General features: G+C 34.5%; 1 protein-coding gene across 5 annotated transcripts in view; it reads right to left on the bottom strand.

The window, feature by feature from the left end:
* Window positions 1-2,015: 2,015 nt before the first annotated feature.
* Btk (tyrosine-protein kinase Btk29A) overlaps window positions 2,016-14,973 on the bottom strand; it is a 51,484-nt gene continuing 38,526 nt past the window's right edge. For 4 of the 5 annotated variants that reach the window (XM_020943459.2, XM_086830577.1, XM_020943460.2 and 1 more), the window contains 8 exons: window positions 4,912-5,147; window positions 4,735-4,851; window positions 4,593-4,673; window positions 4,399-4,529; window positions 4,184-4,312; window positions 3,353-4,125; window positions 3,152-3,285; window positions 2,016-3,086 (listed from right to left, as the gene is read on the bottom strand). In XM_020943459.2, the coding sequence (XP_020799118.2) occupies window positions 2,988-3,086; window positions 3,152-3,285; window positions 3,353-4,125; window positions 4,184-4,312; window positions 4,399-4,529; window positions 4,593-4,673; window positions 4,735-4,851; window positions 4,912-5,147 (1,700 nt within the window). In that variant the 3' untranslated portion in view covers window positions 2,016-2,987. Of the gene's footprint in view, window positions 3,087-3,151; window positions 3,286-3,352; window positions 4,126-4,183; window positions 4,313-4,398; window positions 4,530-4,592; window positions 4,674-4,734; window positions 4,852-4,911; window positions 5,148-8,719; window positions 9,583-14,973 lie in introns of those variants that run through there. The other variant, XM_020943461.2, reaches the window with a different exon arrangement.

The following is a 14,973-nucleotide window of genomic DNA, read 5'->3' as shown; positions in this document are numbered from 1 at the left end:
TAACCCCTTGTAAAATTTTCAAAATTTTGAAAAAATTAAATTTTTACCTAACATAGCTAGATCGACTCACAATTTCATGATGATCAATTTATGGGGTCGGAAATGATTCCTTCACATATTTAAAAGCTTCTGAGTACAATTATAATACCCTGTAAGGGTATCAGAAATGGCAAGGAGTGCCCTTTCCCATTTCAAAACAAATCTTTTCCCATATACATTTCCATTCCCCTCATATCTATGAGTATTTAATTAGACTTTTTTGGTTTATTTACATGCTTCGAGAAAGTCCGATCTAGGGGAAGGTCGCCTTACATAGACATTGCCCCCGTACGCCTGCCCACGACAGCGAATAGTATCTTATTGGATCATTGACTATCGGTAATTCGATTGGGGCTTGCGCTCCGCTCATCGGGAAGGCCTATTTATGGAGCAAACAAATGCCGCTTGTTTTGTGGTTATGTAATGCGAGATCGCGGTCTTGCCTCTGGCAGATCTACGTACCTCCGCCTGCTGCACCTCCTCAGATCTGTGTCTGCCTCCGAATCTCAGTCATATGTGGTGCACCACAGACAGCCTTCACCCACACACGTGCCTAATGGAGCATGATCAATTCGCTGTTTGCACAGCAATTGCATTTGTTTATTTTACATAGTTAATGATGGAGAGGTATCATTGTTAAATAATAATATATAATAAACTGAATACGTAATGAACATTAGCTATTAATTGTTCTTTAAGAGGGGAAATTTTTTTAATAGGAAATAATAGCTTGAACATGGTATATTTATTATATTATGTTAGTTATTATTATATTATGTTATTATTATAGTATATTAGTTTTATCATTATTTATAATAAATGTGTGAAAATAATATTATGGTAACTACAATGAATGTAGAAATATATATATACCGCATATAATTCGATGGTTCAAAGTTAATTTTAAAGCTTTGGTTTATATTTTATATTCTTGTTATTATTTTTCAAATGTTATCCTAATAGTAGGCAATATAAATAAAATAAAACATTTTATAGCCCCAAATTTCAGTTAACCAAAAAACAATTATTTTATTCGAATTATAAACAATAAGGTTGCATAGTTTTGGGGCTAGTTTGTTTAAAATTACACAAAATCCCTCGAAAATCTTCAATCTTTCAAATAAATAATATATTAAAAAATATACTTGACATTTATTTCTTTGAAATCCCTTTAAATATATGATTGTTGCTTGAAAAACCTCAACGCTCCTCAAAGCTGGCTGTGATATGAATATAGTAAAACAACATTTCACCGCCACTTTGAAGACAGTTGCAGTCTTTACATCTTTAAATATTATTAAACAATATTTATTAAAAAATTCTCGTTACCCAAAATCCAAAACTATTCTCAAAACACAACCTTTATTTTCGTTTCCTTTTTATTAGCAATATCACGTTGATGATTTTGGTTTTATTTTGGGCTTGCTCGTATGTTTATCGTATTTATATATAATATATATATGTTTGCTAGAAGTCAACTAAGCCGCGTATTATTATATGTTTAGTAGTGTAACTCGTAGATTGCATATGTTCTAAAGGATCAGTGGCCACTGCCCCAGCGATAGATAGATAGAGAGAGGAATCATCATCAGCATGATCGTAAGCCTACTTAAAAACTAACCACATATATAGTGTTCATATATATCGCATATAAACGTATACAAACTCCAGTTTGTTTCTTGTATATAGTTTGGTTTTTCCGTATCAAAAAGCTGTATCAAAAAGGTTGTACAAAATGCTGGCTTTTTGGTTATCGGTTTCGGTTTCGGTTTTACTTTTGCTGTTTTCAGTTTGATTTTGGGTTTTAGTCTGGCTAATAAGTCTATGTGAGTTGCTTCTGTTTATTGGTTCTGTTCTTCGGCTGCTGGTCTGATCTTTTGGCTCGCAAATATTACTTTTCCTTGACTCTTGTTGAAACCGCAGTCTTCCTCTTTGCTAAAAAATAATAATAGTAATTAAGGGGGCCCAACATAAAATAATTGTTCACAAGTACATTTTATTGTTGATTTTTCTGGTTGTTTTCGGTTTTTCTCTTGGGTTTTCGCTTAATCAAGAAATGATAAAATTAATTAAGTAAAACTTTTCATAAAAATACAGTAAAAAATATATAAATATATATGCATTCATATTTATATATGTCGTAGATCATTGTATCATTTAAAAAAACTCAAGAATTCAGTTTAAAAATATATAAAGCATAATATGGTATTATAAATGTCGCGTTCGGAATATATATTTATATAAAATCCATAATATATATATATCTATATATTCGCTTGAAGATTTGAAATAAAAATACAAAATCGCGCCAGGAATTAAACAATAAATCACAAAACTTAAACTAAGCACACACACGTACAAAACTAAGTCTAAAAATGTGGTTTGATGTTCCATTTATCATCATCATCATCGTTTATCCATCTTTTATCTTTATCCTTCTTATCAGTTTGAGGCTTACTTTTTAGGTTTTTAATGCTTAATCAGTTTTCTTGTTTCTTGTTTCATCATTTTTACTTAGAGCACAGTGGCTATCGCTATCTTTTTAAAAAGCACAATTAAATATCATATATCATGTCATATTCATATCGTATCATATCATACTCATACCATATCTTATATATGTCGTAATCATGTGAAATGTATCAAAAATTGGCCTATTAACTACAGTTTACACTATATATATATACTTTAAACGCATTATCTCTTTATCCTTTATATATATAGTAGTAGCTATATATATATAAATGTATGTGACTGTCAGTATTAACGCGTTCATATAAACATAATGATATCATTAAATCGCTCGCTTTTTATCAAATAATCCAAGTTGGCCCAAGTATCGTCTGGGTAACTTGTGCATAAATCTATATATATTTATATTTTATATATATATATCTGTTGTAATCTTCTTCACAATATGTTTTAATGATGCTTTCAGTGCAATCTTCTTAGTCGGTCAGCGTCTGGGCCACTTGAGCCAGCTGGTCCATGAGCACACGGAAAGCGGGACGCTCCTCGGGTCCATGTGACCAGCACAACTTCATGACCTATTAGGGATTAAAAAAAAACATATATTATTTATATTATAGACAAGAGTGGTTGCTCAACTCACATCATAAATCTCCTTGGCACACGACTTTGGTTTCTCTAGAATAATACCGCGCTGCACACGCTCCACCACCTCGGTGTTCTTGAGGCGGCCATAGGGCATCTTGCCACAGGTGAAGATCTCCCACATGAGTACACCTAATAAGCAGAGAAATATATTTAAAAACTATTAAAAAGAAAAGATAATAAGATTAGAAAAACTCACCATAAGCCCACACATCGCTCTTGGAGGAGAAGCGCGTGTAGTTGAGGACCTCGGGCGGTGCCCACTTGATGGGAAACTTGGTGCCACCCGAGCTGGTGTACTGATCATCCAGGACATATCGCGCCAGGCCAAAGTCCGCCACCTTAACCACATTCTCGGAGCCCACCAGACAGTTGCGGGCAGCCAGATCGCGATGTATATAGTTGTGACGCTCCAGATAGGTCATGCCCTTGCTCACTTGTATGCACATGTCCAGGAGCAGGCCCATGTTGCCAATGAGGGTCTTCTCGTGCCGCCGCAAGTAGTTCAGCAAGGAGCCGTGCTTCATGTACTCGGTGACAATGTAAATGGGTCGATGCTTGGAGCACACGCCATACAGCTGCACCAGATTCGGATGCTGCAGCTTGGTCATCACCTTGGCCTCCTCGATGAAATCATCCTCGGACATGGTGCCCTCCTTCATCATCTTGACGGCCGTATCGATCGAACCGCGCCACTTGCCACGCCGCACCACACCGAACTGACCGGAGCCGAGCTCCTCCATCAGCATCAGTTCCATGGGATGGATCTCCCATTTGTCGTGGGACAAGCCAGCCGTTGGTGGCACGGGGCGATCGCAGGGCGAGGATTTGAGGCGACAGGCCAAGCCGCCAGAGTTGTGGCGATGATAGTTGATCAGATCGGGTATAGTTTCACAGCAATGCTTCTCGCTCAGATAATACTCGCAGCGGGCATTCTGCTTGATGTGATAGTGCTTCACATGCGATTGTGGACTGTAGAGGCAAAAGAGGGATTTAATATGATATAATTTTAAGTTTATATAAGGCTTACACTTTGGTATGCAGCGATAATGTGTAGAGACCCTTGGTCGATGACTTGCGCACCACAAAGCAGCCCTCCTTGTCGCCCTGCTTGAGCAGGGATTCGGCTCTCTGTCGCGACATGTCGCCCACATACCATCTGAAAATTAGGAAATTAAATCAAAATTAATTAAATTAATACATCTTAAAATACGGCAAGTAAGAGCAGCTTATCGTTTTACTCACTCATAACGCTCGAGGCCTAGCAAAGCCTTGGGCTTGACATAGTTGCTGGGTATATAGCCGACATTGCCTAGGCCATCTTTGACCTTCCACCAGTGCTCCTGGGAGTCATCGATGACCTCGTATTCGGCATTCTGTTATTAATGGAAAATATGAGTAAAGAAAGCAAATAAAGAAGATTTTCAATAAGAACTCACCTTTTCCAGCGATAAATCGCCGCCTTCGATGGCCTTAAAGGGATACAGGGCCACCACCAATTTCACAAAGTGTGAATTATCCTGAAATACAAAATATTTAATTAGGATTTAAATATATTTACACTTTATAAATAATATTCACCTTGGCTTTGGAATTGGGGGTTCCTGGTGTGGGTATTCCGCCCGGCATATTGGCATCCAATAGAGTTCCGTTGCCGTTCAATAAAGTTGGCGACTGCTTGAAAGTTGTCAGCGAGGACTGATTTTTGGGAAAGTTGATTAATTTCGATCGATGGTTCAATTAGTTTCCCCCACTCACCTGAGGCTGCAGCGATGTGGGCGTGCAACTGCCGCCACCACCTCCTCCTCCACCTCCTCCGACGCCTAGGCCAAGGCCGCCTCCGCCTCCCACGCCCACTCCCACTCCGCTGCCCACAACTACACCGCCGCCGAGACTGCCGGAGCTGTTGTGCTGCAGGCTGAACTGGCTGTTGGTCGTCGAGCTGTTCGGGCTGATGCTGCGCGTTGAATTCTGGGCTGGAGAACTGCCGTTGCCTGGAAAAGTGGGAAAACCAAGTGGAAATTAGTAATTAAAATTTCAATATATTTAATAGCTTAAAAAGATTTTTATTCAATTAAAATAAATCAAGTGAAAAGTAATAATTAAATTCCAATTTGTTTAGTAACTCAAAAATAATTTTTATTTAATTAAACAAAATCAAGTGGAAATTAATAATTAAATTTAAGTTTGTTTAGTAACTCAAAAACGATTTTTATTCATTTAAAATTAAAATTATTCAAGTTCGTTGACCAAGTCTTTTTTTGCTGGGTATAAGAAATATTCAAGTTTGTTGCCTAAGTCTTTTGTTTTGTGGTCGGAAAAAGACAAGACATTATGTAATAATTTTAATAATTATAAATATAAAATATATATCAAGATTTTTTGTTTAGTAAATTTCTAGAATTTATAAACAAAAATATATTTTTATCAAAATCATATATGTGAGAAAATCAAAATTTTAAAATCAAATAAATAAGCCAAAACTGCCTTAATTTTAAATTGGCAGCTGTTCTGTGTTGCTTTCTCATAGGTTAAAAAATCTGTATAGTCAATAATAACATTTTTTAAAATTCAAATTTGATCAATTTTTGACATTATTACAATGGAACCCTTACATTTTTTTTTTTAAATCAGAAAAAAAAATTTTTTTTTTTTTGCCAGAGATGGCTAGATTGAATTGGCTTTTCATGCTGATCGAAAATATATATACTTTATAGGGTCGGAAATGACTCCTTCCAAACTTTTGGCTAAAATTATAATACTCTGAAGGAGTTCAAATATGTATAATATATTTCTTGCTTCGGAAATTACAAAATAAAAGTATTCAGAAATTGTTCCAATTTGTAAAAATAATATAATATGTATAGCACTGATTTTCTTTGACTTTTATATTGTACAAACATATTTAGCTTAATATTAAGGCTTTTAAACATTCAAAACTCAACTAAATTTAAACATTTTCAAGCCCCAGGGCTGGCCAATTAATTAGCCATCGAAAGATATCGCAAAATCGCCTAATGTTAGCCACTTCGATGTCTATTTTGTATTTTTTCTTGTGGCGGCTTGCGATTCTTGTCAAGGTAATAATTAATTAGACGGCTGACACTGAACATTGACAAGATTTTCAATGGTTCAAGGCACCCGTCGCCCACAATTCGCAGATAAATCAAAGACATCGTCAAAATCGGACATTGGAAAGCTCTTTGATGAGCTCCATGCTCCGCAGACGGACTTTGCTCGGTTTAAAGCGATTTCATCTTGGGGGTTTTTCAAGTAATAACAACAATAGTAATAATAATAATAATAATAATAATAATAACTGGCAGGTTAGCTGGCAAAGTGAACTCCAAAGTGTAACCCCAATTAAAGAAAAAATACTCGTAAATAAAGATAAATAAATGAAACTTAAATGCCAGTCGAGTTTCGGCACTTGAGTGGGCGTCTCTTATGCAATCGCCCCTCAGCAAGTGAGTCAACATTGGCGTCTGATATACATTTTCGTTTTTATATTTTTTGTTGATTTTTCGGATTTTTTGATTTCAATTTTCAGTCTTTGTTTTCTGCGCCTTTGCCATGCAAAGTGGATTTTTGGATGAGCCGAAGAAGTGCTCAAGAATTGCGAGCAAGCTTCTTCGTTTGATCAAAACCAAAAACAAAAAACAAATCACATAAATATATATATATCCATAAAATAACAAAAAAGTGAAGGTTAATTGCCAAGCGAAAGTGACTGCCTGAGGCTTAGTTAGACGCTGATTTCCCAAGTCGCGACGCTATGCTATTTATATACACAAATTGATACGAAATATTATGGCCAGATTGCCCTGCTCAATTGATAAGGCAATTTTCTTTCCCCTCCTTCAATATCTAACATTTTTCATGTGAAAACTTGTACTAGTATCTCCTTGGCACGCCTCCTTTTCCAAGCTGGCAGCCGGCAAATGATGACAAAAGCCTCGAAGGCTTTGAGAGTACAAAGAGTACTCCACTCTGTTGATGCCAGATTGAAAAACTAAAATAGAAAGTTTTCCTTTTCTTTCCCAGCGAAACGCAGCACTTGCTGCTGTTGCTGCTGTTTGTTGTTAAAGCCGCGTTCAAGCTTTTGTTTGGCCATTTTCCATGCAAATGAAAAGCACTTGAAGCATTTTCCCGGCACGTATATACTTATATCAGCAACAACAACAAGAAAATTGCCATCTTTGAGGTATAACTTCCTCAAGTTGTTTGCATTTTATGCTTGTGTTTGGCTTTGACTTTAGGCTTTGAAAAATAATTAAATTTGATCGATTTATTTATTTATATACATACAAAACTCCTTATAAAAGAAATAACATAATGATAACAGTGTATTTAAAATTCCCCTGCTTTTCCTGCTAAAGTTTTTCAATCATTTTCCCAAACGGAAGTGCACATTTCTCATTTTATGCATTTCTTTCGCGACATGAAAGCTCTCTTTCTCTCCATTAAATTATAATCATAAATGGCGAGAGGAGATAGTAAAGTAAGCTAAAGTAAAATGGATATCAACAGGTGCGTTGTTACCAAGCCCACATTTCGCAACACACTTTTGTCATTACCACCAAGCCATGTACAGGTATTTATGGCTAATTGTGTAATTGCGCTGCTTTTGTCTCTCTGCACAGGTTTTAACCTCTTTTTAGTCGCCGTTTTCCCCTCTCATCTGCTTACCAACAACAACAACAACAACGACAACAAACAATTTGTTATGCAAATTGCAATTCTTGTTATTGTTGCTAATGCAAAAGACTATTGTTATTGCAGCTGGGCTCAACCTCGACTCGAGCCGAGTTGTTTTTGTGAAAATCAAATGCTGCCAAGACTTTCAAACACGTGTTTGCCGCTTTGTTCTCAACTCTTTTAATGCCAAACAGGTGAAACTAATCGAAAACGCTTGGCGATGACTCAAAAACGACTCTGAAGTTGAACAGTAACCGCCCACAAAAGTTACAAAAACAAGATCAGGGTCTAAGACCAATTGAAATTATTAAGGAATGTTGTTGCAAAATTAGCATAAAGGTAGTTTTCCATGTTCTGTTAAGGTGTTAAAAAGGTACGTAATTTTTATTAAATAATATGTAAAATTAATTTGTACATGACATATTAGATTTACTATTGCAGAAATAATAAAATTATCAGAGGAACATAGACAAAATTTACACATGGCAAGCCAAGGTTTAGCAAAACAATGCTGCTTTTGCTTTTTAAGGATTCTCTCTCGTGATTATTATCATCTCCCTCTACAATAGTTTTCTATTAGCAAAAAAAAATTATTTCAAAATTCCCAATTTCCCCTTTGTTAAGATCAAATACTTTTTGAAACCAAAGCACGCTATTACCAAATTCTGAATCATCATCACAAAACAAGCAAAATCTGCACCCATCTTCATATCTTCTACAGACAAGATTTATAAAACAGAAGTCATTGAAATACATTTTTCCCCTCAAAGTCCATTAAAACATGTATTTATAGCTAAAGAGTTATTTTAGACATAAATAATAACCAGTTTTTTTAGTTTTTAAGGCAAGACAAGAATCGGATTATTACCCAGCTTCAGTGCCGATAAAAGCATCATAATGTTGCTTCCAGCGACTGTCTTCTGCCTTGGCGAAGACTCTCTACGAAGACTCTCCACTGGAAAGAGATTCCACACTCTTTGGCGGTAATTGTGTCAATTCACTTTCACATAAATCGCTTGTTCGTTTGGTTTTTTGTTTTATTTTTTATTTTTATAAATAGTTGCTTTTGCTATTTTTTGCAATTTGCAATTCTTTGAACTACAGTTTTCAGGTTGTTTGTTGCTGTTGAAGCAAACTGGTTTCTCGGTTGCTTCCTTTTTGCAATTTGTTGCAGTTGTTATGGTGGTTGTTGCTTTGTTTTCTTCTCTTTTTTTATTTTAAATTTATCTTTATAGTTGTAGTTGCTGCTTGCTGTTGACCTTTAAGCGTTCCCCATTCAGCGCGATGCTGAGCGGCTTTTACCGTTAAAAGCGCGGCCCTCAAGCGAATGCAACAAATAAATTAAATTACAACAAAAAACCAGAGCTTCCTGTGCTCAAGACTATAATTATTATTATTTTATTGCCAGTAGTTTTCCACTTTTTATTTATATTTTGCAATATTTAGTGTCTGTCTTCTTCTCTTTTTCTGCTTTCACGCAATGGCAGGTGGTGACGCCATCTTGAAACCATTTTCCATAGACAAGACTTTATTTTAATTTAAGCATTAGTTTTCTAATGATGTAAATATAATTTTTTTAGACACAAAACAAAACCACAACTATCAGGTTATATATTATGATATTTTCATTAATTTCCATCCATTTCCACATCGAGGGTATAAATAAAGCAGATTTTGTGCGCGACGCCAACTGTTTCAGTAAATGTTTAAAAGCCAACTGAAACTGAAATGGCAACTGAACATTTTTTTCAACAGCAGCAACCTGAGCTGAGAAAAAAGCAGCAACAGCAACAGCAACACGGAGGCCATAAACATAAAGTAAAACTTAATTGTAGCACTGAAGAGCGGAGACTTGGCGAGTGGAGAGTGGAATGGAGATCCAAGAGAATGGAGAGCAAGCAGCAAGCAGCAGCAGCGGCAGGCTCCATCCACAAAAGCAGAAGCCGCCAAGCGAAACGACGGCAACTTGGGCAACATAAAGAAGCACAGCGAATTATTTTGTACGGAAATAATAATATTATTATATTACTATTATAACTATTATTAGAAAAAAAAAAATAATAAAAAAAATGATTATTTGGAGTTTTTCCAAAATATAATTGTATCAAATTTAAAGCGCAATTTGTTGTTTAGCTCGATATTTTAACTTTTCAATACGATAATGCGATAATTTAAAAATCTATTTGATTTTTTAGTTAATATAATTGAATAAAATAATATATTTATTTGCTTTTAATTGGTGTCGCATATTTCATATTTATAATCTTGTAGGGTATTATAATTTCAGTCAAAAGCTAAAAGCAATGTGAAGGAGTCATTTGCGACCCCATAAATGATATATATTCTTGATCAGCATGAACAGCCAAATCGATTTAGCTATATAAGGGGAAAATTTAAATTTTTCAAAATTTTTGACATTTTTTAAAATAGTCAAAAATTGACAAAAAAATTTGATTTTTTTTTTATTTTTAAATTTATTATGCAGATTTATAAACCTGCTAAAAACTAACATAGAACTGCTTTCCGAATTGAAATTAATGCTTTTTTGGCTTAGTTATGAGTTTTGTAAACTCTTATTTGACGAGAAAATTGTCATAGAAAAATATCGATATATATTAATTTAAAAAATGCGAATATTTTTAGCTTATTTATTATAGATTTACGATACAATCCTATTGCATTTAATTGCAAACGAATACAACTTTTGGTGCTCCAAAGAAAGCTTTGTTTCTGGTTTAAATTTTATTTCAGGCAGTAATAGTTCCAAAACAATTACGTATACGCACAGAAGTAACCTTGCTGGGTAGTGTAATTTCAGTCAGAAGCTTCTAACGATTTAATTAGTCTTATTATTATTATATGTTTTCTATTTAAAACTTCCAGAGGCACGTTTTATCTCACTGTGTAAAACCAAACACACACTCTCCCATATATAGATATCCGATCAAGGTGCAGATTTTGAGTACTAAGGTGCCTCTTCTTCTCCATTTATTTCTTCAAGCTTGTGAAGCTGCAACTACGATTTTGTTGTTGTTGTTATTGTTGTTGTTTGTTGTTGTTGTATTTACCAAGCGAAGCGCCCTCAACTGTAAACTGATTTCTTTGGCTGAATGTTAACGGAAAAGTTCCAGCAAATGCAACACACAGTCACAGTCACAGCCATTACGACAATTACATCAATGAAACGAAACAAAACTTTTGAACTTTTGCTATTGCTGTTGCGGAGAACAAAAAAACACGAAAACTCACTTGTATAATAGCAAAAGTGTGTGTGGAAAATTAAAGAAGAGGAAAAAGCCGCAAAAGAAACAAAAACCGAACTAAAAAGTTGAGTTTCTTTTGTTGTTTCGTCTTCGCTGCGGCGAAGAAGATGAAGCAACAGGTTGGAAAATCAGTCAGAGCGAGCGAGACGGGTATAATGTGTTGTCTGCACACCTCAGAGCAGGTGTGTATGTGTGTGTGCGTGTGCAAGTGTGGCTAAGCCGGTAGCTAATAAAATATGAAATTGTTGGTAGCAACGGCAGCTACGAAACATGTTGCCATAAACACTATAAACATGTTGACAAGAAATTAAGCAACATGTTGATATAAAAATCATTATTATTTATTTATGTTGAGTTAATTAATAACTTGTTGTTTATTGAAGAGAATTACATTACTCTATTTAAGGGAATAAATTTTCGTCTTTTTCAGGTATTTAAAACCGCAACTATTTATTTAATTTATATAAAATCTTTTATTTGTATTAATTAATACTATACCAATAATTTTTGTTAAATAAATAAATAAAAGAATTTGTTTTAAACAAGTGTTTTTATTGATCTTCTATACTTTGTAGAGAATACTCCTTGGGATCTATGTTCTGATGAGTTTTTCATAAATTTAAAATAAATAAATAATAGTATAAATAAATAAATATTCCTAAGCTTCAGTTCATCTTCATTTCTAATAGATCTTAACTACCAAAAGTAAACAATTAAAGCCTAAACTTTCATTAAGATTACTCCCATTTCATTGCGTTTTTTAACAGGCCGCCTAAAAGTAGGCAAGGCATTTGATAAACTATCTTCCTTCGTGGTAACAAGACATTAAAATAATAAAAGAAAATATGAAAAGAAGTGCCAACCAACATGAAAAAGATGATAATCATGCTAAAGAAGAAAAGCTGGAAAATGCCACAAGTCTAAACATTAGTTGTTTAAAGACCGTTTAGCGCCTAAGAACAAAAGAGCTTGTGAAAATGCAGGGAAATCGTTGGGGAAAACTCAACTAACTGGAAAGGTAAATTAACAAGAATGAGGGAGAAAATTATGGAGACTATAGTTCTAGACTTTGCATAATATTTAAATATTTTAATTAGGTTAATATTATTTTATAAAAGATTCAATTAATCAAAGAACACTGAATTTTAATACCCAGAAAAGAAGTAAAAACAAACTGCTACTGTCCACAAAAACCAATGTTATTAATGAATGCTAGTAAAAAAAATTAAGGTTAAATGTTTACATCCGAGGCTCATAAACAGGCGTGTGAAAAATTGTTAACTAATTGGCAAGTTGCATGCAACAAAAGAAAACAAATAATTGCATGAAAATTGTTTTGAAAAATTGTGCAGTCAGCGACACCAACCACCGACGACAGCAAACAAACAACAACAACAACAATAATAATCAAACAGGAAACGGCATAAAAAAAAGAGACAAACAACAAATTGGTAATTGTTATTGTTGTTGTTTTTATTGTTGTTATGCAAATGTGGGTTAATAACATTTTAACGCATGCGCCATGAATACAAAAATACGAAAATAAACTACTAACTGCAAAGCAATCTCTTTGCGGAATTCTAATCAATTTGCAAAAATATTTGCAAATCCAAGCAGACAGAACGTAAATAGAGTTAACTGCCAGCAGCAACTTGATTGAAATTGTTTTGTTTTCATTCAACAGTGATTATAAAATCCCACGGCAGTTCCTCCTCTCCAACATTACAGCCACTTGATTAATGGCCCGAACGGTGATTTGTTTAGCCAATTTACAAGGCAAGGAATGCATCGAATTATGCATTCGATTCTGCTCAACATTATATGGCATTCAATTAAAGCCAAACGGAAGTGCAATCCAAGTGGGTTTCTAATGGATCAACTAAGGCTGTATTGATCAGGGGGGTAATCACTTACTAGCTACTGGTATTTAATAAAAATAATAATAAAATAAATAATTAATTATAGTTTTCCAACTGTAAAACAGGTACATTTTATGCATAAAACACATCTCATAAAATCAAGTTTCAAATTGTGTTTTAAAGAGTAAACTATTATGTTTAAGTGCATTTATTAATTACTAAATGATTATTTTATAGATATAATTTTAATTTATTTTAAATAATCATAATTTAAAGTGACTGTATTTTAATATTTAAGCTAATTAGCAACTTTGCTAACCTTGTTTTTATCTCTCATTAAAAACCCTTATGAATCTCCTTTTTTGCCAAATATTTACACAATTTATTGCATTTTTCGCTGTCTTATCAGATTTTTTTATGATTATGCAACTGCTTAAATTCCCATAAATCTTGAGTTAAGTTTCCCCTTACAATAAAAAAAAACCTATATCCCCGGGCAAATCTTTGAAAGCCTTAAATCACTCGACAAATTCAAAACAAACAAAACAAAGCCTTTGGGTTTAGCGAACGCCTCTTAAAAAACAATTGCCACTCCTCTCCCGAGGGGTTTCCTTGCCGTTTTTTTTTATGTTTCCAATTAACACAACATAAAACAAAGCTCGAAACAAAGGAAGAAATAGTCGCGGGACAAAAGGTAAAATCAATCGACACAATTTGCATATGAGAGAAGTGACGTTGTTTGGCTTGGTTTGATATATATTTTATGTCTTAGATATTTCATTTATATTTTTTGGTTTTAGCCAGCAGCTTGCACTGGGTCTGTGGTTTTGTTTTTATGCATTTTTAATGAAAGCATTTAGAGAAACCCCAATGAAAACCATAAAGTTGATAAGCAACTTTTTGGTAAACTGACCTTGATATTCTTTATGGATTATTTCATTTCGGGTTTCAAGAGTTTGCTTTTTGTTTTCGGGCATTTTTCCCATTTTCAGGCATCTCATCTACGACATGTCAATAATTTAAATGTTTTCACATCTCAATGCAAATTGAATTTACAATAAATTAAAGCGGATTCTTTGGCTTGGCAACAAAATCGACTGGAAGAGAAGCTTCAGCCAGCTGCAGAATTGCACGTAGAATTGCACCCAGAAGAAATCCCCCCTGAAGTCTTTTAGAAGACTCACCGAGATTGCTTTGTTGAGACAATTTACAATAATATTTAAATATATACACCGCGGCTGCTTATTTTTTGCAACTGCTTTTTGACTCGCCAACTGGTTTGGCGACTGCCCAACTCTCGTCTCGAGTTCGCCGCTCAAGTCAAGTTAAGTTAAGTTAAGTTAAGTTAACTTGGCCTGAACGTGCTCGCCAGATTTCGGTTTCGTTTCGATACTGGCATTTTTTACAAGCAATTTTTTAACCGAATTGAGCGAAGGTTAAGTGGAAATGGCATCGGAATTCCCTCTTTTTGGATTCGGATATCGATAATGCGACTATAACTTCTACAACCGAGTAAACTCAAAAACTTGACTTAGATCCATTTGTCGCGGAACTGGCAGGTGTGTCGCCACAATAATTAACATCTGCGTCAAGTTTTTTATAGCGGTGATTTTGCATTGCGGCACGATCTTGGTTCTGGGCTTTTGTGACGTCATTTCGAATAGAGGTTTTTTGTTAAGGTATATAAATTATAGGTTAAAATTTAAAGTCTATAGTGAGCTATAAAAGTACCCTGTAAATATAAAGATTAATGACTTTTTCACCTTAGTTCTCACTCAAAATAGAAAACTTCCTTCAATAAAGTAAAACTGCAATCTTAACTTATAGTAGAACCCAAGTTACCAACTAATAAACTCCCTGGAGAATTCTTTACATGCTCACATGTAATCCGAAACTAACACAAAAAACCAACTGGCAAAATATATTGAATGTTTCTGGTCAATTGGTTTGGTCAACTTTAAAGCACCGACCGAGAAAACTCAACAAGTGGCTTTTGCTCG

Source organism: Drosophila serrata, unplaced genomic scaffold (assembly GCF_035046125.1).
Source record: "Drosophila serrata isolate PLE 108 unplaced genomic scaffold, ASM3504612v1 contig_240, whole genome shotgun sequence".
Lineage (NCBI taxonomy): Eukaryota > Metazoa > Arthropoda > Insecta > Diptera > Drosophilidae > Drosophila > Drosophila serrata.
Note: the sequence above shows the minus strand (reverse complement) of the source record. Positions and strands in the feature narration are given on the sequence as shown.